The following is a 22,292-nucleotide window of genomic DNA, read 5'->3' as shown; positions in this document are numbered from 1 at the left end:
GCACCTCGGCATAAGCCACGTGCGCATAATCAGCACGGTGTTAATCACGACGACTAATTAATTCAACCCACTTTAGCATTTTGATTACACCCCCCCCCCCCCCACCAGGTAACCGGTAATTTCCCCATGCGCTGCGATTTTTGTAAACTGATGTTCGCAATTAGGGCGTTCGCAGGTTAACTCGTCAATCAGGAGGACCATTATAAGGTCGAGACAAAGCGGGATTGATTGCTTATTAAACACAGTCCTCATCAGCCACGCTTCTGCAGTCTGTGGTCCAGTGGTAAGCCCTAAATAGTAAGCATTTATAATTTCGCCGGACCATGTTTTTAATTAGCACACTCGATTGATTGAGCGTAAGAACAAACACTGCGTGACTTTACCGAAAAAAAATCTAGAACTTCACCTCAATGGATGTTACACCTTACTGTGGCAGGACCACCGATGACCTCCAATTGTATTTATTCAGGAAGAATAGTCGAATACAGCTTTTGTTATGCATAACCGCACCTGCAGATGAGAGATCTTGTGGAGTCACCTTTGAGACCGGAGTCTGCAGTGTCCCATGATTCTGCCGTGACTGTGTGCTGTTGCTGCTGAAGTGATGTATGCACCCTGTATAATACTGTGGCATCTTCTGGGGGATATGTACTTTACTTTGTCAAAACCTTGATCGCATGGGGGTATGGAGTCCTCTAGTGGACCCATATGACAGGTACGGTATAAACACAAACAAATTATAGTCCAATGAATTGGCTTATAACGTGGAAATGTATAGCAGCAAAGTACAGGTGTTGGCAATCTACGGCTCCGGAGCCGCATGCGACTCTTTTAAGGACTGCTCGAAATATTTTTTTACCGAATTCGAAAAAGGCTGCTATTTTGGTTGCCGACCCCGAGTATAGTGCTCTATTTCTACAAACTGCACCGCATGTGCACACCCCGTTGAAACCAACCTATTTTAGAGTTAATCGTAGGATACAACCAATGCATAATACACGATGCGATTTTATGGGGGGATTTACCCATCTCATTTTCAGTTGTCATCCCCGGGAGGAATACGTCATTATCCCCCATTTTTTTGTATTGCTTGGATAACTTCAGTTTAACACGTAGGCTTTCGCGACCAATATTGAAGATAACGTTAGTTAGGCTAATATTTTTTGTTGGCAATGTTTTAAGTTCATCCCATCCTTGCAAGACACGCTCGACCTTTCTGCAATTTTTTTTCCCAATTGTTCCCAAATATGGTACGTCATATTTCATATTACACATTGAGTTTTTTTTATGGTAAGACCCAATTTCAGAAATCAGTACCATATACACAAACTTAAGGAGGCACAAGACAAACATACCGTTCTTAAATGTATTTTATTCGGAAATGTATGTACATAGTATGTACACAAATCCAGAAAATGCATAGGGATTAAACATGCAGATTCAAAGCCAAGAGTTATACACCTCAATATGTATGAAAATAATGCATTTCCACAGCAGTAACAATGTACACAACTCAGCATGATAAAGGCATGGCTATATTGTCACATTAGTCGATACATTTCTCGCAATACATCTCTCTCCATCACTACATGTTGAAAATAAAATAGTACATGCCAAATAAACCGATGTTTCAACACACTTTTTATTCCAGAGGCTTTCAAATCACTGACATTTAAAATCCCTTATTTTCCGTCAATTCCGACCACAATAGGCCATGCAATTCTTCATGTAAGTTACAATGTTACAACTGTGGAAAAAAGCCCCATGTGCATACAGTGTATTGAACACAATGCAATTTTTGCATTGCAATGTGACGAAAGTTTTTCCTCTGAATGATAATTATTTGTCGAGTTGATATTTCAGCTGGCCCCACATTTTAAGTGTAAGACTATATAATCTATACACAGAAAATACTGTCATCCGTTCTACAAGAGTGCTATTGATAAAAGTATACAAAGATTTACAAAACACACTGGAACAAATCCATAACTGATTGTATTAATTACAAACTGTAATGATTCTGAACTCATTACAAAAAATGTTAAGTGTACTAAAAATTATAATCTGGATTCTCTTGATGAATACAACATAAAAAAACACAACCGAAATGCTTTTCATGAAAGTAGCATATGGTTCAAATCCGGTATCCTGCTCAGACCACAACACTCCATACATGGACTGTACACAAATCCACCAGCAATGTAGGCTCTAGACCAGGGTTCGGCAAACTGTGGCTCTGAAACCGCATGCAGCTCTTTAAGGACCGTTTAGTATTCACACGCATTGTGGTTCTTGAAAGAGTTTTTTTACCTAAACGGAAAAAAATTACTTGTTATTTTGGTTGAAGACCCCTGCTCTAGACTCTTAAGAGTATATGGTAATTAAGGCATAAAGAGCACTTCAGTCAATCTCGATGACAATGATAAATTGTCTTGAGTTTGTTTGAAATGCACGTTTTCTTTCGCCTGAAAGATGTACTTTTTCCACCGACTGCTGGAGAGAATGCGAGTTGTGTGTACTGCCTGTATTGCCAATGTTAAAGAACAGGAATTAAAAGTAATGTGCCTCCAACGTAACTGATTACAATAAAAATACATGGAACTGCCTAAACAGCTCAGCTGCCACTAAATCCAGTTTATAATTTTAAGTGTCCTAAGAATGTTATTGTGAATAACACTTACCAGTTTAATCACCTAGCTGTTAGAAAATAGCAAAACATTACTGATCCCACTATATTAAGTAGTATTCTTGCCACATCAGTTAGCATGTTAAAACAAGAGTAACAATTTGTCTTCCATACATTCCACAACCAATACATTTGAATTTAATTTAATCCTCAATGCCCCAGAGGAATAAATCCCATTATTTAAAATTCCATTTGTATTGTGCCTTGCTAAGTGGTTTTGCAGTGAGGCTAATGATAAGGCCACAGACAAGCACATCGGTTGGGTTTGACCTGCACACGATGAGTTAAAAATTATTACAATAATACAATTTCACTACTCTTTGGTTCTTTCGGTAAAGTCACGTAGGTATAAAAAAGAACCAAAGAGTATGGATTCATGCAGTCACGAAAGCTTCAAATCTACAATTTCACTGTTCAAATGTGTTCTCCGTTTTACTTATAAAGCCATGTAAGCTAAATGGCATACACATGCCAATATTTTTAACACTTACGAATACATTTACAAATAAACTCGGCTTTGGTTTAGTTTGCACCCTGTTAATTAAAAACCCACCAATACATTTTTACCAAAATTATGTATTGCCAATGGCACCAGTGTAAGCATGTCTGTGGCTGTTTCAGCCAATAGATTAAGAACACATATCTCATGTTTACTTTCAGAAGTGGCAGTATAAAAAAATGCCCCAACCCAATACAGTATAAAGCTGTTTGATGTTAAAAACTAATAATTCAGACCCTGTCTGATTAACCACAGGTTTTAGCATATGTCAATACTGACACAGTGCACTGGAACAGTTGGATAGAATATTCACAAATCTCACATTCAACAGTAAAACTTCCACACCAGATAAGATACCAAGCCACCCTTTCTAGTATAAAACAATTTAAGCTCCTTGCATGTACGTTGTAGGCATTTAAACTACCAAGAACTTGTCTTACATCTAGTGGTAGATTCTGTTAAACGCATTAATTAACAAAAATGCAAACTTTGGACCTCCATTACCATTTGTGCTCTTTTACTGTGTAAGAGATGCTGAATTGACCTTTATTGATGTAGATGGTCTCTAACCACATTTAGAAATTCCAGCACCGCCTGTGCATCGGTGGGATGCCGAGGTGTTGTCTTGGCGCACAGCAGATAGGAGGACCAACGTGCTAGTCAGCGTAGTGCATTATGGGCTCCACGTAGTTGCCGGGGAAGAGCCCTGTGTGGCCATTGGTGGCACCCTCGTACCAGCCGTCATCGTTTTTCCTGACCACATAGATGATGGAGCCCTCGTGAAAGCTCAGCTCATCATCCTTGTCCTGGACGTAGTCATACACTGCCACCACTAGGAAACACAAAAAGAGTGAGGATAATGAGTGTGACCAACACAGCATATGCTTGCTTTTTAACGAAGTTGTCAATTCTGCGTTGTTCAGTGTGTGCACAGTGAATATTCACCCTTCTCAATGTAGATTTTGGGTGCCCATTCGGGATCCCCATCTGCATAGGGGTCCGAGTATTGCACCACAGAGGCTTCTTCGTCGTAGTCGATGGGGGGTGGTGGAGGCAGTAGCGAGTCATCGCCCCCAGAGCCAAAGCCCACCAGATCATCCGGGGGCGGAGGCAATGCTTGTGTTGGGCTGTCTGCAACTTTATAACAAAGAGATGACATTAGTGAGCTCTTCACATGCTGCCATAACTGCCGATTAAAGCAAATTACGTAACATTGTAATCACTGGGTGAAGTGAATCAATTAGTAAGAAAGAAACATAATTCACTGAAATAAATCGCACAAACATAAAGCAAAGCCCTAAATATAAAGCATAATTTTTAAGGTGCCCTCAATTATGACCACTTACTGTTCTCCTGCATGCGGGCCACAAAGCCCGTGAGGGGAATCTGTGGGGTGAGCTGGGGCATTGGCGGAGGGGGCGGCGCATGTGACACTGATAAGGACAAACACAAAGCAGTGCATTTGCAATTAGCTGTAAAGCAGTAAAAAATGATCCATTGCCTGAAAAAATATTTGACAAAAGCGACAGAAGGCAGGCGCAATATTGCTTGATCAGTAAAACTAGACTTTATCAGATAAAATCTCAAAACCAGACACACATATGCATGTGAATTATGAAGTCAAGCTTTGTATTTTTATTCTAAGCCTCCGCTTCAAAATCATTCCAAACCACGTTAAACTATGGTAATACGAGGCCAAAGTGACACATTTTATATGAAGGCTAAGGATTCCGTCGTGGGTGTGCTCCCTCTGGCGGGAGGGCAGGGGAGGAGTGCTCTAAGTGCCACCTACTGGGGTTGTGGCTGTAGAAGGGGCCGCCATTGAGTTGTGAGGACTGGGAGGTAACGGATGGGGGACGGCGCGAGCCTCCTGAGCTGATGGACGTGGCCGAGTTATTCCGCGTCATCTGCCTTGGCATGGAGTTGTATTGGGAACCGGGCCCAGCTGCAAAATCCCGACAATATAGCTTCCAGCAGCCCATTCACATTCACTGTATTCATTCACTTCAAGTTCCTCTTACACGTCACGCTAAGTTATGTTTACTTCCATGTAAGGATTAGTATTAAAACAGGACAGCAACTACAGCAAGTTGACGACCGTTCAATACCAATGTCCATGTTTGAGGCAACAAAAGTAGCCTTGACACAAGCAACACAAGCATTTGCCATCACTATTTTCAGCCTGATGATGAATTCAGAAGCAAGCGTTCACAGGGCATAGCCAGACATCAATAATGTGCACACAGAATGTGCATGAATTACCATTTGACTGGTTGGCAGTGCAGTTTCGTTTTTTAGGCAAACGTGCTCTTCTTCTAAATAAGCCAACACATCGTCATGTTTTATTACCACTGGCTACGTCCATTGTTAGATTAGTAGCAAGACAGAACAAAATGGTGAGTACTACATTCATGAAGCCTGATCTTACCAAACATGGGAGGGGGAGGAGGTGGGGCTGGCACACCAATGGATGCTGGCAGCCAAAAGAAACTTGTGTTAAATCTCACAAGCTTAGAGCTACTGATACAGCTCAAAATATCAACACAAGCATTCACCTAAAGATCTAGCAACATTCACCTCGGTTTTCCAACATGCAGTTGTTTTGTACGATAATTGAAAATTTGCTCAAATCAAAGCATATCACAACGTATTACCATCCAATGATTAACTTGCACTTGGAATAAGTAAACCTTGTCAGCCACTGTAACCATGATGTTCCTTATTTACCTGGGGAATCCTCACTGCGCCTTGCAACTTTTCCATAAACAACCTGCTTGGCATCTTGGGCCAATTTATCTAAGTATTTTAGCATGAAAGAACCTGGAGATAAGCCACTAATAAAAAAAAATCACGTAAAATGTAAATAAACATCACCCATAACTGGTTGGATAGTTGACACCAATACGATCTCCAGTCCACAAGGCTTTCAATATCACTGGCTTTAAATTGAGTTGGGGGTTTTGACATTAATGCCAAAGGAACAGCTGGAATAACTGAAAACACAAAAAAGAGGCACGATTTGCTCTCAAGATGTAAATGAAGCTTACCTGAAAGTGGTGGGGCTGGAGGGGGAAAAGAATTGTTGTAAACGTCAGCAGGCATGGGGGAAGGTGGTGGTGGGTAAGAGGAAGTAGGTGGACCTATGCAATTAAATGTGAACAAGCGACAAACATGCAGAGATGTTAGTGGGCCACTGAAAACCACTGCTAATGTAAAATACAATTACGCATGCCTCATGCGTAGAATATTGCTTAAGATTGAGTGGTTAGGCACATGCTCAAACCAGTAAGATACTTGTACACAGACACTCCATCTAATAATCTGAAGACTACTTTAAATACACAAGAAGACAGGTGGCTATACTGCCCATGCTACACATACAATTTTGCTGCAAGATATAACGAATTAGAGTTAAACATGCTTTAATATACAAGTACTTTGGCTGACAAACATTGGCGATAATTATGAAAGCAATAATTACTACATCACTCAATGACAATACCACAATTTAATAACAGGAATCGTCAAGTGTGTTTTCGAGTCAAATTAGCATTTCAAGAATAAACAATAGTTTTATGGAGTGGAAGCACTCTAGACATGTTTAATGCTACAGTGGTGAGTACAGTATAAATAGCAGCACAGAATTATTTCAGCACGTGATGAAGCCGGTTTTAGGGCATTCAGCTCCATGCAATGTCTTCAAAGTACTGTCACGACTTCCAATCTGTTGCTTCTCAAGTGTGATTAAAAGAATGTAGAGTAATGGTGCATAAATCAGCACGATATATTTATTATACTGGATGCACTTTGCTACAACAGCACACACACAGATGTTCGTGTGTTTATGTATTTATTTATATTGGCCACTGCTCGGATGTGAAATAAAACGAAGAGGTAAAAATGTCCTTGGTAACACGAAATATGATCTATGTGCAGCGAGGTTTTTTTTCTTATCATATGACACAGTAATAGAAAATTATTTACTTAAGTGGTCAGCTTTAAAAGAAAGAATAGGTTAACATAAGCATCCCCATTGGTTAGCATAATTTTGAACCCTTGGGCATTTTCTGTAATGTGCATCGAGATGAATTCATCATTACCATCCATGATATATTCACTGCTGGATAACAGCCTCCAAGACTCACATTTTCTCTCGTGGCCAAGCTCCTGCACAAACGTATTTAATAGGTCCATCTCCACGTAGACATTCTCGACCACCAGTCATCATCCCTTCTCGTGATGGGTCCAACCAAGCACACTAACGTTTGTTATACGTCAATTATGTTTCTAACTTTTGTATGTTTTGCGATGTATGTTCCGCTATTTCAAAATGTTAATTACAAGCATGAACCTATTCATGCCATGGCCACGTTTCAGCTATTATTTTATTTTACTTGTCAACGTCCATGTTTCTGATCCATATAGTATAGCAGGAATATGCACTGATTAAACAGACAGATGCTTTGCAAAGTCCATCAATGATGCCAGGATAGATTTGTGCAGACAGCGAGGAGGGCAGTCATGAAAAGACCTTGGCTGAAGACACTTGGTATGGAGGGTGGGGGCACAGGGATCGGAATGCCCACGCTGCCGCTGCCACTATTCTCCCGGCTGCCTCCGCTCCGGCTGCCTCCACTGCTGCCACTGATGCCCACAGGAAGGAATAAACATCATTATATAAGAATATTAAACGGTTTAAATACAACAGCGCCATCTTCAGCTGCAACATTAAAACGATCATTAATGCATATAATACGGGAACATTTTTCAAATTATTTAAAACTTTAAAATATCAGAGTAGGGCTCCTTGCTGGATTAAGGGGCACCTAAACAAAATCCCTTTTTTATAATCATCCTGCACATGTTAGTACCACAACTGCAGAAAAATCAAAAGCAAATGAAGCATGGTTTAAAACAAGAGGTTAATAAAGCAGATATTAAGCAACCAAGCAATTACCCAGCACAAGAAAAACTTACCGCTCAGAAACCCTGGCCATTTTTTCTCGTACAAAAAGATGCTCAAATTTCAACGGCACTAACATTCTTCCTGCCAACAGGAAGTCTGTCTCCTATCCCTCACTACCTGTATGTTCGAGCCCTTTGGTTGAGGGAAGCAGTACGTGCAGGGCTCTGTAGGTGCTGCTGCTGAGAGGCTGGAGGCCCCCAACCCGGGCTGGCTGTGTAATCGTTAGGCAGAGCTGGCGGCCGAACCGGCTCCAGAGTCCGGTAGGGAGAGCTCCTTCTGCAGAACCAAGAGCAGAGAACTGACCCCTCACCCCTGCCAGTGCCTCCCGGTGGACCCACTAGACAGAGCCATTCCGCATCATCGGCTTCGAGAGAGAATGCCCTCAACATCAGCAGTGAAACTGCAAGCAAAGTGCAGCTGTATTTAACATGAAAATATTTTCTATCCTTAATCAAGGAATGAGGGGATGAAAGAAGATAAGTAGACACTAAACGCCAGCAAAATAGTTTCTTAAACAATGGATAAATAAAAATGCACTTCAATCACAGATTTGACATTTAAGGAAAGGGGAAGTGAATTAAAGCGGGCAATCAATGAAGACGACATAACCCTACATACCCCTTGCGTCCCAGAGTGCTGCATTGCGGCAGGCAAGTCAAGGCACCCGTGTCATGCCAAGCAGGTGATAGAGAAGGAAGCAGCAGTTAGTTTCATGCACAAATGCACCAGCAAGTAAAAATAAACCAAAGTTCCTTTCAATCTCATGCAATATTTCAAGATTATTTGGAAAATGTGTTTAATTTTCAGTGGTGTGCCTGTCCAGCCTCCTAAAACAGAATTGATATATACTGTATTTGTTTTACAATGGGAATAAATTGTAAAATGCAATATCTCTGAGAAAAATATTTCCTTTTTTTAACAGCAATGACACAATTAACCAACAACTAATAATTTCTACAAACAAGGCATAAAATATAATCATTTGTCAGCAGTTGAACGCCAATAAATGTTTACCTGCATGACTCATGGTGTACAACATTTATAGAATGATTTGTTTCACACAAAAAATATACAGTATGTTTAATGTCAATAAAAGGGGCACAGTTTCTTTGAGAAACAAAGTATGAAGTTAATCATTTGTCATCGTAAGATGATGAATAAACAATCAATCATCGACAATCGTCAATCCAATGCTGCAATTCGACAATTACACTTGAACATAATAAAATGTTATCTTTCCATCTCAGGGGTGGATGTTTCTCAGGCGTGTCCTCTTTTGGCTGCCACTGCCATTTTCGACGACTGGCTATAATCTCTTATAGCTATGTGGATTGCCCAAGATCATAGATGTCAATGTGATGTCTCTAATTTGCATTTGTTCTCTAATCTACACATTCCCTCTGTTTCTCAGTCTAATTCCGAACTTGCACCTCCCCATGCTACTTTGCACACATTTCAGCTTTGTGTAAAAAAAAAACCCTTCTCATTATCAAAAACATTTCCCAAAAGCATTCCATTGTGTTCCTGTTCACCTCTTTATCTCTTCATTATTCTCCCCATTCTCTGTCACCATTTGTCTTAGATATTCATATACAGTGTGTTTTACAGTTGTATCTCCAACTTCTTGCAAATAACTTTTGTTTTGCTCATATTTATCTTTAGCCCAATTTTGCAACCTTCTTTGTTCTATTCATAAATCATTCCTTACAATTCATTTCAAATGGATGTTATAATAGCTATTTTGTCAGATTTTACGAGTTGGAAAGGTTACTCGGGATTGACGTTTCAATCCTTGATGTCTGAGCCACTGTAAAGTTGAATGCAGCAATCAAAAGCAATCAGTGCTCTGCGTGATGTCTGATTGCAAAGTTGGTGGAGGCATTGCAACAGTTTTTCTACTTGAGCAAATTCTTATGAGATTCTGTAAAGCGGCTCATGCTTTAATAGTGGGAAAATTATGTTTTGTGTCCCTATCCTTTTTGAGGCTATCCGCATTATATATCCATTTTAAACATGTTCACCTCATCTTCATGTAAAAGCTGTGACCACGTCGTTCATAAAACCGTGCATTTTAAATTGCATTGTCTTACTTTGCCAATGTCTATGGAATTCCAAGCAAGTGCCTCTGTGCTTCTTTGCACAGATGTTAACTTTTGTTCCATTCTCTTGTCCATCTCACAGTAGGTAATATGCAGTGATTTAAGATGTTTCCCTTTAGACATACTGGTACATGACTTACAATATTAAGTTAAGTTTTTAAAAAGTACTCTTCTCTTGTTCACCTCTTTATTTTATAAGTTTGATCCCAGTGTGCCTTAAATAACTGCCTTTGGTAAATATACTCTTACACATTTTTCAGTTGTATGCCCAATTGTTGAGCTGCATGATTATCCATCCCAAATGGTAAATTTTAGAGCATTTCAAGGGCATTTAGTTACTTACCGCACTGTACATTAAAAACCACTCCTCAGTTCACAAGCTTTGATTTTGAATAGGCAAAATTCCGAACATCTAAAGGCAGACCCGCCCACACACACAAAAACCAATATAGACCGTCCAATTCATAACGACGATAATGGGGGCTCAGATTTGCTCCGCACACGAGAACATGAGTAGCACTGGAAACTGACAGGAGGATAATGCGAAGTTTCATCCACTGCTTGTACAAATATGATTTCCTAGAATATGAAAGTGATAAACACACATTGGTATTATTCACATAACTATTAGTTTTTCCCTGTTTTCTAAAAATACCCATTGCAATGTATGGCAATAGTTTAAAACACAACATGCAATAGTTTTCAACAGCCCTGGTACAATACATGAAATATTAGATTAACGGCATGACAATAGAGCATGCAATTGTATTTCACATCCTTGCCCATGTAAAATTCTCGAATTACAACTAAATAAAGAAATAAAGGTGTGACCTCGTACCCAATGGTTCCTCTGCTGACTGAAGGAGGGCTGGGAGGTTTTTGAGTGGGCGGTGTGCTCCGGGAAATACTGCTGGTCCTTCCGTTGGGGTTGTTTCCCTGCTGCAACAAAGGCACACCCAAAACTGAGCACAGCCTACATGCGCTGCAAGCTCACACCACAGTGCTTGCGATAAATCATCACCAAAACAACTGCATGGCCCGCAAATTAAACGGACCTTACACAACACAGCACAATACACTTACACAGCACAAACAGAATACGGTATTTGATTTCTTACCTTAGCCTTCAGAAGCCACTTTGCGCAAAGCAGAAAATAAAAATAGAAGCAAAATATAACTTATCTATAAATCTGCATGCAGTTAAGGCAACACATTTTATGGAGTTATGTTTGATTTACACGATGGCTTGTCTTTTTTAGAGTCGATTCAATATACATTTTAAATGATCACTTTTAGGTAACACCATGGAGACATACACAACAGCTGAATGAGTAAATGTGCAATAAAGTGTTATTTATATTGTTTTCCTTTGAAATAAATATTTACTGCCATTTAAACATCGTCCACAAACGTGGTAATATATGTTTTCCAATGGCTTTCTAAACACGTTGTAACAGAGACGCTCAATATGTTGTCATTTAATGTCTGATAACACTGCTCATAAACCCCCCTTAGCCGACACTTCTGTTTTATTAAAACAATCTACACGTGTTAACTTAAGAGGAAACTAGAGTTTGAGAACCATTGACCTTACATTTTTTACTTGGAAAACCAGACAGGTAGGTTTGACAGACCATCTTGTGAGTGCATATTTTCTTTCATCAAAGACACAAATATTACATCACTGAAAAGTATGTATTATTCGGACTCAGCAGTGAGGATTTGGTAAAGTAATTCTATTCATGTTACACACATTGGCTATTATTATATACCAATTTATTGCATAGAAGACAAATGCCAGCTGTCATGGTTTAAACAAATGAAAATCGTAATGAAAATGGCAGGACAATGACTGTAGAAAAATATACAGTAAGTCCCTGGGTTACGGAAGACCCGACTAACGGAAATCCGACCTTATGGAAATGCTTCCATAAATCATGTAAAAAAATATGCGGAAATTTTTGCGTTAGTTACCAAGCGTCAATAGTGCAGCACGGTGAGGTTGCGGATGAATACCGCGGAGCGAGGTATAAGCCCCGCCCTTACACCTTGCTCCACCAAAACGCTGCCTTCACCGAGCCTGAGCCTCACGAGAATTCGGGTAAATGGAATTTTTTTTGTAGTATTACGAAATAATTTTCCTTTCGTAGCATTTTTAAATTTTTTCTATGCTTAGAACTCTTTTTCCCATGTTTCTATTGCTAGTTTTCTTCATTTTAAGTTTATTTCATGAATTATTTATTCTATGTAATTCATTTACCAAAATTACACTTCGACTGCTTATGGTCTCAGCCAAAAGTGATCGGAGAAGTCTAGGCCTAGCCTAATGCACGGTAAACGAACATTCGGAAGTGACTGCTTTCTGTAAACAATTAATATAAAAATGTTTTGTGGTATTCATAAGCAATTGGATAAAGTATATGTTCCATTAGTTTAATTATGGGTAGTATTAGGGTACATATTTGATGAAATTCAAGAATCATAGGAAGTACAGGGCATACCTACAGCGATAAGATACAGGCAGCGATAGAAAATGGATGACAGCGCAATACAGTGCTGAGAGAAAACAAACTAGTAATCGGGTAGGGGAGGCACTAATTAGCATATGGGATTTTATCTTGATTTGGGGAGCAAATTGTTCAGTTTCTGACATATGGAAAATTTGTGTTATGGATCGTTCTTGTGGACCTAACCCTTCTCTGTTACCCGTCGACTGCCTGTAATCAGTTTATAATAATGTTTAAAACCATCTTCTTGCCCTCTTAGATGTACAACCACTAATGTTCTACTTTAACAGTTAAAATAAACGTGCAGGATTCAAATGCAAACTGCAACTTGTATGCTCATGCACAGTTTATCAGCCATTTTTACATTCGAGCCAGAGGCCATTGAGCAGCACTGACACATAATTTTCACTACGCAGTTAAACAATCATACGCAGATTAGAAAACTAAACGAAGAAATATATTACAATTGATCAAATACACATTATATGCTTTTACCAAAATGTCTGCAACATTAAATTATTCGACCGAAAAAGGTCAGGCAACACAATCACCACATTATTTCCTACTTAAATTTCTAACACTATGTATGAGTTGCAAAAAAAATCCAGTAACGTCCCCCATGACATTGAACTGTTTACTTCATGAATTCAAAATTCGTCATGCAGCTTGAGTGGACCACAAAACATGCACCTACCAAAACCAGTGCTACACACAAGCTAGGCCGAGGGCTCATTCCACTTATTACCTTCATGCCGTGGCCGATGTCATCCAACACGTTGAAGTCCAGTGGCTTGCGCACATAGCGCACAGGTCGCTCGGGGTTGACGGGTGCCAGGATCTTGTGTGTGCGTGTTGTGTTCTTGTTGGTGGTCAGAATGCCGATCTCACGCCGGGCCACCTTTTCTTTGTGGATGCCCACCGTCTGCAAGACAAAAGGTGTCATTCATATACGGTAGTTTACATTCACGGGAATAAACAGCAATATAGACACCGATTTCAGTTATCATATTTTTTACCAATGCGTATTATCCATTATCAGAAATATTGACATGAAGGAAAAAGAGAGAATAGATTAAAGGTGTGCAACGAAGCATGACAGATGCATGCCTGGAATTACATTTTGAGACAGAAATTGGAACACGAATTAGAGAATATGTGAAGGCTAAGACGTTAATTTTAACTGTTAAGAAAAGTCTGTGGGTTTCGGCAGCACACCGTTAGAGATGATAGCCGATAGTCAAGAATGATAGAGTGGTAGCCAAGGGTGGGAACTCGCTTAAAAGGAAATGCACCGAGGAGACAGTGATGAAGCGAGTTCACATGCAGTTGTTTATTACATCCCGCGATTATGAGGCAGCAACACCTTGGGGAAGCCTTCATCCAGCAGTGGGTTAGTTATGATTAGTGATGATAATGGTGTGATAACAATTTCTTGGAATGAAATGTTGAGACTGAAACACGTTGAGTCAAACATAATTAAATAGAATAACCAAAACTTAAAAGTACTTAAAAAAAGACAACTGTATATTATGACAGCAATATCCCATCAATCTTGATTTGAAGCTTTTGTGACTGCAGGAATCCATCTTTCGGTAAAGTCACGTAGGTAGAAAAATAATAGATCACGATAGATCACAATCGTCATCAGGTGGGACAACCACAGCAAGAAAAAACTGCTGAAGTAGGCGAGAGATCTGCCATGGCACGAGGTTATATAGGACTTGGCTGCAGGGGAGGAGAGAGAAGTTGGGGGGAAAGGAGGCGGGGCAGAAAAATGGACCCGCAGCAGCACCCGGGTCACTGGAGTAAAAAGGACCACCGCAGCAGCATTGGAGAGGTCGGTTGCAGGGGGGTAGAGAGAAGGGGGGGGGGGATTTACCGCAAAGCGGTTTGTGTGCAGGGTAGGTGGAAGCAAAGGCTAAGGCGACGGATACGAGAAAGGATGGACGATGCTGTCAGCGACGTAACTGTGGATTGAGGCGACGCAAATCAGGTAGTGGTATTAATAACGTGACAATATATTTGCGAAAGGGGGAGATGTAAATCGTGGTATTACTGTACAATAGATGTTAAAACATTTAAGATCACTCCTGATAAATGGATATTTAATTATATGAATACTGTGGTTTTATAATGTGTCTGCTATATAAACATTCTGTGCATACTGTTGTTTTAGAATGTGTCTGCTATATAAATATTTGATTCGTAAACTGTTGGAAGTAATTTCAGCGATTACATATTTACTGAACTTAAGACATTGTATGAATGTCCTATTTGGTAAACTTAATTCCATACTGAACGGTTCCTTAATAAAAAAAAAAACTGATTATCAACATGTTATGAACCATAATATCACATCCATTATATGGGCATGAAACACACTCTACGCAATAAGTTGTTTCTGCAAAGCCCATTGGTTACACTGCACGTACAACTGTATGGCCATTGCCGAATAGCATAAAACAATACATATACTGTATAAAGTATCATAATGAAAAAGTTCAAAACAACTTTGCAGAAGCAGTTTTTAGTACATACGGATAAATAACATTTAACGTGGAACATATAAAAGAAAATACAGTATAGGCTTATGTAAATAGTCAAGCAAACAGTGTCTTCTGTGAAAGAAGACCCATTTTTACAGCTCCTTGGCCAATAGTACATGTTGCTATGGGAGACTGACATCGGTAGAGATGGCCAAGTTGATTTGCATTTGTACAGCATGAGGCATCCTTGTACCAGACTACATGGCTGGGGAAATGCAGAACCAGGTCCAAAATGGACATGTACTGGACAAAATGTGGTATAAAACCAGCAGATGAAATGTAAACTATAAAATTATTTAAACTATAAACTATTTTTTATTTTACCAGGTAAGGTCTCTTTTTAAGAAGTGACCTGGCCACAAATGATAGCACAACGAAATGGCTCATTACGTGGAAATGTATAGCAGCTAAATACTCGAAATGCATGTCTAAATGTGGAGGGAAAAACCGGAGGATCCGGAGATAAGTCCACACGACCACGGGGAGAACATTCAAACTCCATATATACAGGCGTCAGGGCCGGGATCGAACCCACGATTTCCTGCATACCAGGAGAGGTGTAGTTAACTTCTCGTCACTGTGGCACCCAAATCTACATGTGCAGTCACCGTCCAGGGTGAACTTTTAGCAGGTTTCCGTAAAAAAAAGCATCACAACTGGTATATTTTTTTCATCTCAATTGTTTTACAACGTGAACACTTTTACAGTGTGTACCATTAAATCAAAGTATTTCCAAGGTTATGCAGTCTGCTGAATATTTTATTTGTCAGTACAGTAGTCCGGTACACGCAGTGACATTCTTCTGCTTCCCATATGCAAAGTAACTAAACACAGTATCTGTTTCCAATTCTTAACCTACATATTTCCCCACTCCTTTTGAGGAAGTAATGTCAATGCAAATATCAACAGAACACACGCGTTTGCAGCAATAACTATGCATTAGGAGGTGATTATTTATTCATATTAATGCAGTCTACCCCAAGTGCATCCTTTGTGGCAAGAGTTGCATTTTACAAGTATATTTAATGCACCCCAATGTCCATGGACTATCTCATGTGTCAAATAGGATAGTAATGAGACAATGCAGGACATGATTCATGCTGTTATAATACATGATATATGTACATTCCCTGCATCACTCGAGGTCCTTCCTGAGCTTGTAGTATCTAACTAAAGATATTCGTGAGAAAGCGTGATTACAATATCAATTATAACAATTAATAGAAAATCACTTATTGTGTTTTTATATAATTGTAAGACGTTTGCTGATTGATTAATTAACAGATACGTTTTCATACTCAGGAGTCACTGCCTTCATGAAACTTGTTCTTCTCGCTGGAAAAAAACTCAACAGTGCGCGATTTAAAGACAATGAAAAACAATTTAACTATCGTATTACTGCAGCAATAATGCTATTGAAAAAACCCATTGTGTTTAAAGGTAAATATAAATTGGAAACACGATTGCACACGACAACAATTTTTGTAAAACCTTAACGTTTATCACGTAAGCTTTTGCGACCAATATTATTCATAATAAAGGTTTTTGGGTTAGATCACGTAAGTATAAATGTGCCGTAACTCTCCACCACCCGCCACAGCCAGTATGATTTGTCACATAAACAACGCGCCAATTATTTACTACTTCAGCCCACCGGTGTGTTGGAGAGTAAATCCAAAACCTTTACAATTTGAATGCGATGTTTCACTGGTAATTACATCCAGCATCATCGGGCGATTTGACAGAATAGTGAAGCAATCCACCTGCTTCCAGTCTTAAATAGAGCAAGATGACGTCATCACGTTATAGGTCTTCTTGGGACGTGACAAAAATAACTAAAACCTCACAAGGTGCGTAAAAGTCAATTCCAATAGATAGGATCATCCAATCAAAATTGCACCGACTCATTTTATGTTCCTATAAATTATCCTCACATACACAATGCATTGTGATTCCCCCATTTGTACACAACTTCGACATCAAATTTAATTTCAACAAAACCACCCCGCTTTTTTGAACGATTTATAGCAATACATATTTAAAAAGAGCTATAATGAAAAATGTATACAATTATTAAATAAAGTAGTATGTTTTTCATGACCAGGATGAAAGGTGATGTTTTTATTTTAAGTTGGTGCTTGGTCAAGCGCAAAAGCACGGACAGTGCAAGTCATTAGAAAATGCACAGATCTGTATTTTTCACGATGGTAAGAGTTCTCATTTTATGAATGTTTCGTTTGGAGTTTTGTTCACTAGAGATCGGTCCAAATGTCACACCGGCATGTCATAATAATATCACGTGCATTAATAACCCCCCCCCCATAAATTGTCACCAAAACGACTCAATGCAGGTAATGCGAGTCTTAGTATTAAAAATGCATCCAAAAATTGATGCATCCTTACAAACCTACTATTCAGTAAAAAATACTTTGTTTAAATCAAAATAACCCCACCCAGTGAGTCATGCAGAGTTATTTACTGCTCATAGTTGTCATACTTTGACATTTTTTTATTTCATTCTCATCGGGTCCCATGATATCTTACAGTACTGTCTCCATCTCTTGTCTACTCTACCTCTCTGGCCTCGCGACGTGTTGCTTATTACATAACTTGGGGCCCCACGATGGCAAGATGTTAACTATTTCAACAGGTCGTGGGTTCCATCACGACCCTGACGCTCATATAATTAGAGTTTGCATGTTCTCCCCGTGGTCACACGGATTTTTCTCTGGGTCCTCCGGTTTTCCCCTCCACATTACAGTATTTGGCTGGTATAAATTTTCATATAAGCCACTTCGTTGAACTATCATTTGCGGTCAAATCACTTCTAAAAAAAAAAGCTATATAGTTCAGTGGGCCTTACCAGATAAAATAAAAATGTTTTCTTTTTAAGGCAGTGTTATTGACAAATGTGTATTTGTTATTACTTAGCAGGACCACGGGAGATAGCAATGGCATGGGGGAGCCCTTCATCCAGCAGTGGATTGACTCTTGCTGATGAACGATCACAACACAGTTGTCTGCATATATTCGGCTTCTTATACATTTGGATAACACCTCCTAGGTTGTAGCGTTGTGTGCACTCCAATCTGAGGGTACACCAACTTCACAAAACAACTAAACATGCCCTTCTAGAAAAGGCAACATCGGTGTCTGTATCCTGGCCCCTAATTCATAAATCCCAGGGCTCGAAATGGAAAACAAGCTTCCTTCCAGTGGCAACCATTGTATTGTTTCACATCCTGTGTTTTTTTAATATAAGAAATTTGCAAGGCTCTTTCTACTTTATTGAGATTTGGATATAAGTGTTTGTATTTACATAGTTGGATGCATTGCATTCAAACTAGTAGTTTCTCAACAAGTGACTTTTCAAACTGGTTTATGAGTAAACATCCCCTCGGCTCTATATAGGAGGACTTGTTTCAGCAGCCTGTTTCTCTCTCCCACCTGAAGATGATTGCTTGTGTGGCGATCGAAACGTCGTGATCTATTATTTTTTCTCCCTACGTGACTTTACCGAAAGAACCAAAGAGTATAGAGTAAACAAAACATAGGATTTTCCACTGCGAAACAACATTGAAAAATGTTAACACAAGCCCAAAAATAGCATTAATGGGTGCATAGCCATTACAAAGTACTCTCACGAACAAATTGTATTGGAAATACTGTAGAAGCAAGTTTAAACGAGATGGCTGAATTATATTAAAACGTTATGGTACACGTGGATTCCCTGGCCAAAAGCATTGTTCATAAATGTTGCCCAATTGTACTGAAGAGCAATTGAATGATCAGACCTTCCTTTTAAATAGTTTAATTCCAACCGCTTGTGCTTTAGCTAATATACATATCATAAATGATACATTGCCTTTACTTTTACATAATACATGTTTCACTTATTGTAAATTACATAAGTGTAATTATCGTCAATGTAAAACCCCTTATTCACATTACTCTATAGCCTATGAAAAGCAATCGGAAAATGTAATTCTATAGCAGCTGCTGCTGCACAGAATGAACCCTACGAAGTAGATGATTTCAGCACAATCTCAACTGTGGCAGCAAAATAAGAGGAACCAGACACACGCATGCATACGCACACAAAAGTTATACTTATTGCAAATCAGCAACTAACAAACACCAACGAACAAAACAAGGTATACCAGGTGTAAGTATTCATCTACAGTAAAGTAAATTATGAACTGCACCAGTTACTTTGACCATACTTTATTGTATTGATCAGGATGGGTTTGTGAATCTGGGGCACATAGATGTATAGCACAACAATGGATTTCCCTGCACAGCATTCCACTTATCACCACATAGCCCAGCCAGTCTTTAACAACCTGCTACGCATGGTGGTCAACCATCCAAGCACTATTCAGACGCAACCATGTTGGCCTTCAGAGATCTCACGAGATTGACAGAATTCTGGGTGATTTGGTGATTTAGTCACTGGCATATTTTTTGGGAAAAAACTTAGAAGCACAAACTCAGGAAAGTCTAAAGATACATGTTACAGGGACCCCGTGGTTAAGTAGCCGTACCTGTGAGATGTGGTTGATTGCCGACTCCATCTTGCCGAGCTGTGAAGCCTGGATGTCCAGCATCTGGAGCACATTGTTGGCGAGCGTGTTGATCTGGTAGGCGACGCTGGCCAGGGACTGAGTAGTGTACGCCTTGGTCTCCTCAAGCGCTTGCCGCTTATCTGGGGCCTGACATAGCGGAAGGACATGGAAGTGATTACGTGACTAAGGAGATATGCACATTTCCATAACTTCAGGTTAAGCACGACAAATTGTGCCTAGAAACATGGGCCACGTGAGACGTATCCTCATAAACCTTCAATGATTTACTCACTCAGCGATTATCTATGGCTTTTTCTTCATGTACTACACAAAACACTAACCTCCAAATCACTCAATGTGTTATAATGTATGTTGAACCTGCATAAATATGAAGTTGGATCATCATGCAACACGACTTATATTCACAAAAGAGACTGCAAATCATCGTGATTGAAAAAAGGGAGGTTAAATCAGGGTAGAGAGCTGGCCTGAGTCTGAAAATCAAGCCATCCCAGTTTCGACTCTGCGACCTTAGCTGCACGGGCCTCTGCGTGTCAACAAGAAGATGGGGCAGCTAAGAAGCCAACTCTAATCCTCGGAGAATTGTGAGTCTCGTGACGTCCTCTCCTCACGAACAACCACCTCCCCGAACCCTGCTGCCAACTCCTCCCCACTCACTCGGGCTTGCGAACCCGTGGGCTTTGGCAGAAACATAAACATCCTCGTCACGAAAATGCAGTGCTTCCCAGCCGCCAACAGCCCACGTAATTAAGATCCGCTTGGCTGAACACAACAGTGCAGTAATCATCATAATCAACTTAATCAACACCATCATCACCGTGCACTGTCAGCAACAGCTATGTTATCAACCATAAACATGTTATTCATTAAAGTCATCTTTATCAAAGCCTTCCAAGGGCACTGCCAAATTTATAATCACCAACTTCATTGATCCACACCCGTATCAATTTTGGCATCAGTTTTATAAACAGTAACGTTCTTCACATTCAACATCGTTATGAACTTTTTTTGTATCAACACCACCACCTAACACATCAGCATTATCACTCTTCACATTGACATCCTCGACGTATTTCCGACCTCATCCCTGATTAATTTTCCTTCACTTTTTCACTTACACCACCTGACCGTCATCTACCGCCGCTCTGATCAACTCTCACGTCTCCCCACACCTCTCGACCACCTCCTTCTCCATCATCTACATCCAACACTCCCCCATCTCCATCTCGACCACCTCCTTCTCCATCATCTACATCCAACACTCCCCACATCTCCATCTCGACCACCTCCATCATCTACATCCAACACTCCCCCTACATCTCCATCTCGCCCACCTCCTCCTCCATCATCTACATCCAACACTCCCCCACATCTCCATCTCGACCACCTCCTCTACCACCACCATCACCACTTAATCCAACTTCCACCTCTTCTTTTAACACCGCCTCTCGCTTCAACATTCACTTCCCGTCATGAACTCACCTATCACGACACCTCAATCTCTTCCACCTCCTCGTCCACCACCACCACCGACCACCACCTTCACCTCACCACCTCTTCCCCTTCCTGGCCCAGCCCAGAACCCACAGGACTCCAGATTGGCGGGGGCCTCCCACCCTTCCTACCTCTCTCATCCCTCTTCCCACTGCCCTCCTTCTCGTCGTCGCTGTGGGCGCCATCTCACCGTCACGTAGTTGCCCTCGCAGTAGTCGGCGACTCGCTGCAGGTTGCCGTGGCTCTCGAGGAGCGCGGCCCGCGCCGCGGGGACCTCCTCCTCCAGCAGCTGCTGCAGCTCCGCCATCTTCGCCTGCCGCGCGTGTCCCCTCCTCCTTCCTCCACTGGTAGCCACCGCGCATGCGCAGCCTCGCCCTGACCCCCCCCCACCCGGGCTTCACCCTCCTCCACTCCCTCCCGGCCCACCCACTCCCTCTCAGCCCCCCCACTCCCTCCCAGCCCCCCTCCCACTCCCTCCCGAGTCCCCCCACTCCCTCCCAGCCTCCCACTCCCTCCCTGCCCCCCACTCCCTCCCTGCCCCCCACTCCCTCCCAGCCCGCCCACTCCCTCCCAAACCCCCCCCCCACTCCCTCCCAGCCTCCCACTCCCTCCCTGCCCCCCACTCCCTCCCAGCCCCCCAACTCCCTCCCGAGCCCCCCACTACCTCCCAGCCCCCCACTCCCAGCCCCCGCCTCCCACTCACTCCCAGCCCCCCCCCACTCCCTCCCATTCGCCCCCCACTCCCTCCCAGACCCACCGCCCACTCCCTCCCAGACCCACCTCCCACTCCCTCCCAGTCCCCCTCCCACTCCCTCCCAGTCCCCCTCCCACTCCCTCCCAGCTCCCCCTCCCACTCCCTCCCAGCTCCCCCTCCCACTCCCTCCCAGCCCCCCCCACTCCCTCCCAGCC

General features: G+C 41.2%; 1 protein-coding gene across 23 annotated transcripts; it reads right to left on the bottom strand.

Annotated features, from left to right (window-relative positions):
• Positions 1-1,352: 1,352 nt before the first annotated feature.
• Positions 1,353-21,747, bottom strand: LOC144932456 (abl interactor 1-like). 23 transcript variants are annotated; one of them, XM_078856617.1, is made up of 14 exons: positions 21,574-21,747; positions 19,848-20,015; positions 13,503-13,679; positions 11,369-11,386; positions 11,089-11,189; positions 8,770-8,787; positions 8,269-8,427; positions 7,717-7,829; positions 6,233-6,247; positions 5,614-5,658; positions 4,978-5,130; positions 4,532-4,618; positions 4,131-4,322; positions 1,353-4,017 (listed from the first exon to the last, which is right to left on the bottom strand). In XM_078856617.1, exons 1-14 carry the CDS (start codon positions 21,688-21,690, stop codon positions 3,842-3,844), a joined length of 1,539 nt encoding a protein of 512 aa, XP_078712743.1. In that variant the 5' UTR covers positions 21,691-21,747; the 3' UTR covers positions 1,353-3,841. The 23 variants fall into 23 exon arrangements, with proteins under 23 accessions (XP_078712743.1, XP_078712657.1, XP_078712667.1 ...); XM_078856531.1 differs by having other exon boundaries at positions 6,233-6,325; positions 21,574-21,746; XM_078856541.1 differs by having other exon boundaries at positions 6,233-6,325; positions 11,089-11,186; positions 21,574-21,746.
• Between the last annotated feature and the right edge of the window lie 545 nt (positions 21,748-22,292).

Source organism: Lampetra fluviatilis, chromosome 1, assembly GCF_964198595.1.
Source record: "Lampetra fluviatilis chromosome 1, kcLamFluv1.1, whole genome shotgun sequence".
Classification (NCBI taxonomy): Eukaryota; Metazoa; Chordata; class Hyperoartia; order Petromyzontiformes; family Petromyzontidae; genus Lampetra; species Lampetra fluviatilis.
The sequence above is the reverse complement of the archived record's forward strand: the minus strand, read 5'-3'. Positions and strand labels throughout refer to the sequence as shown.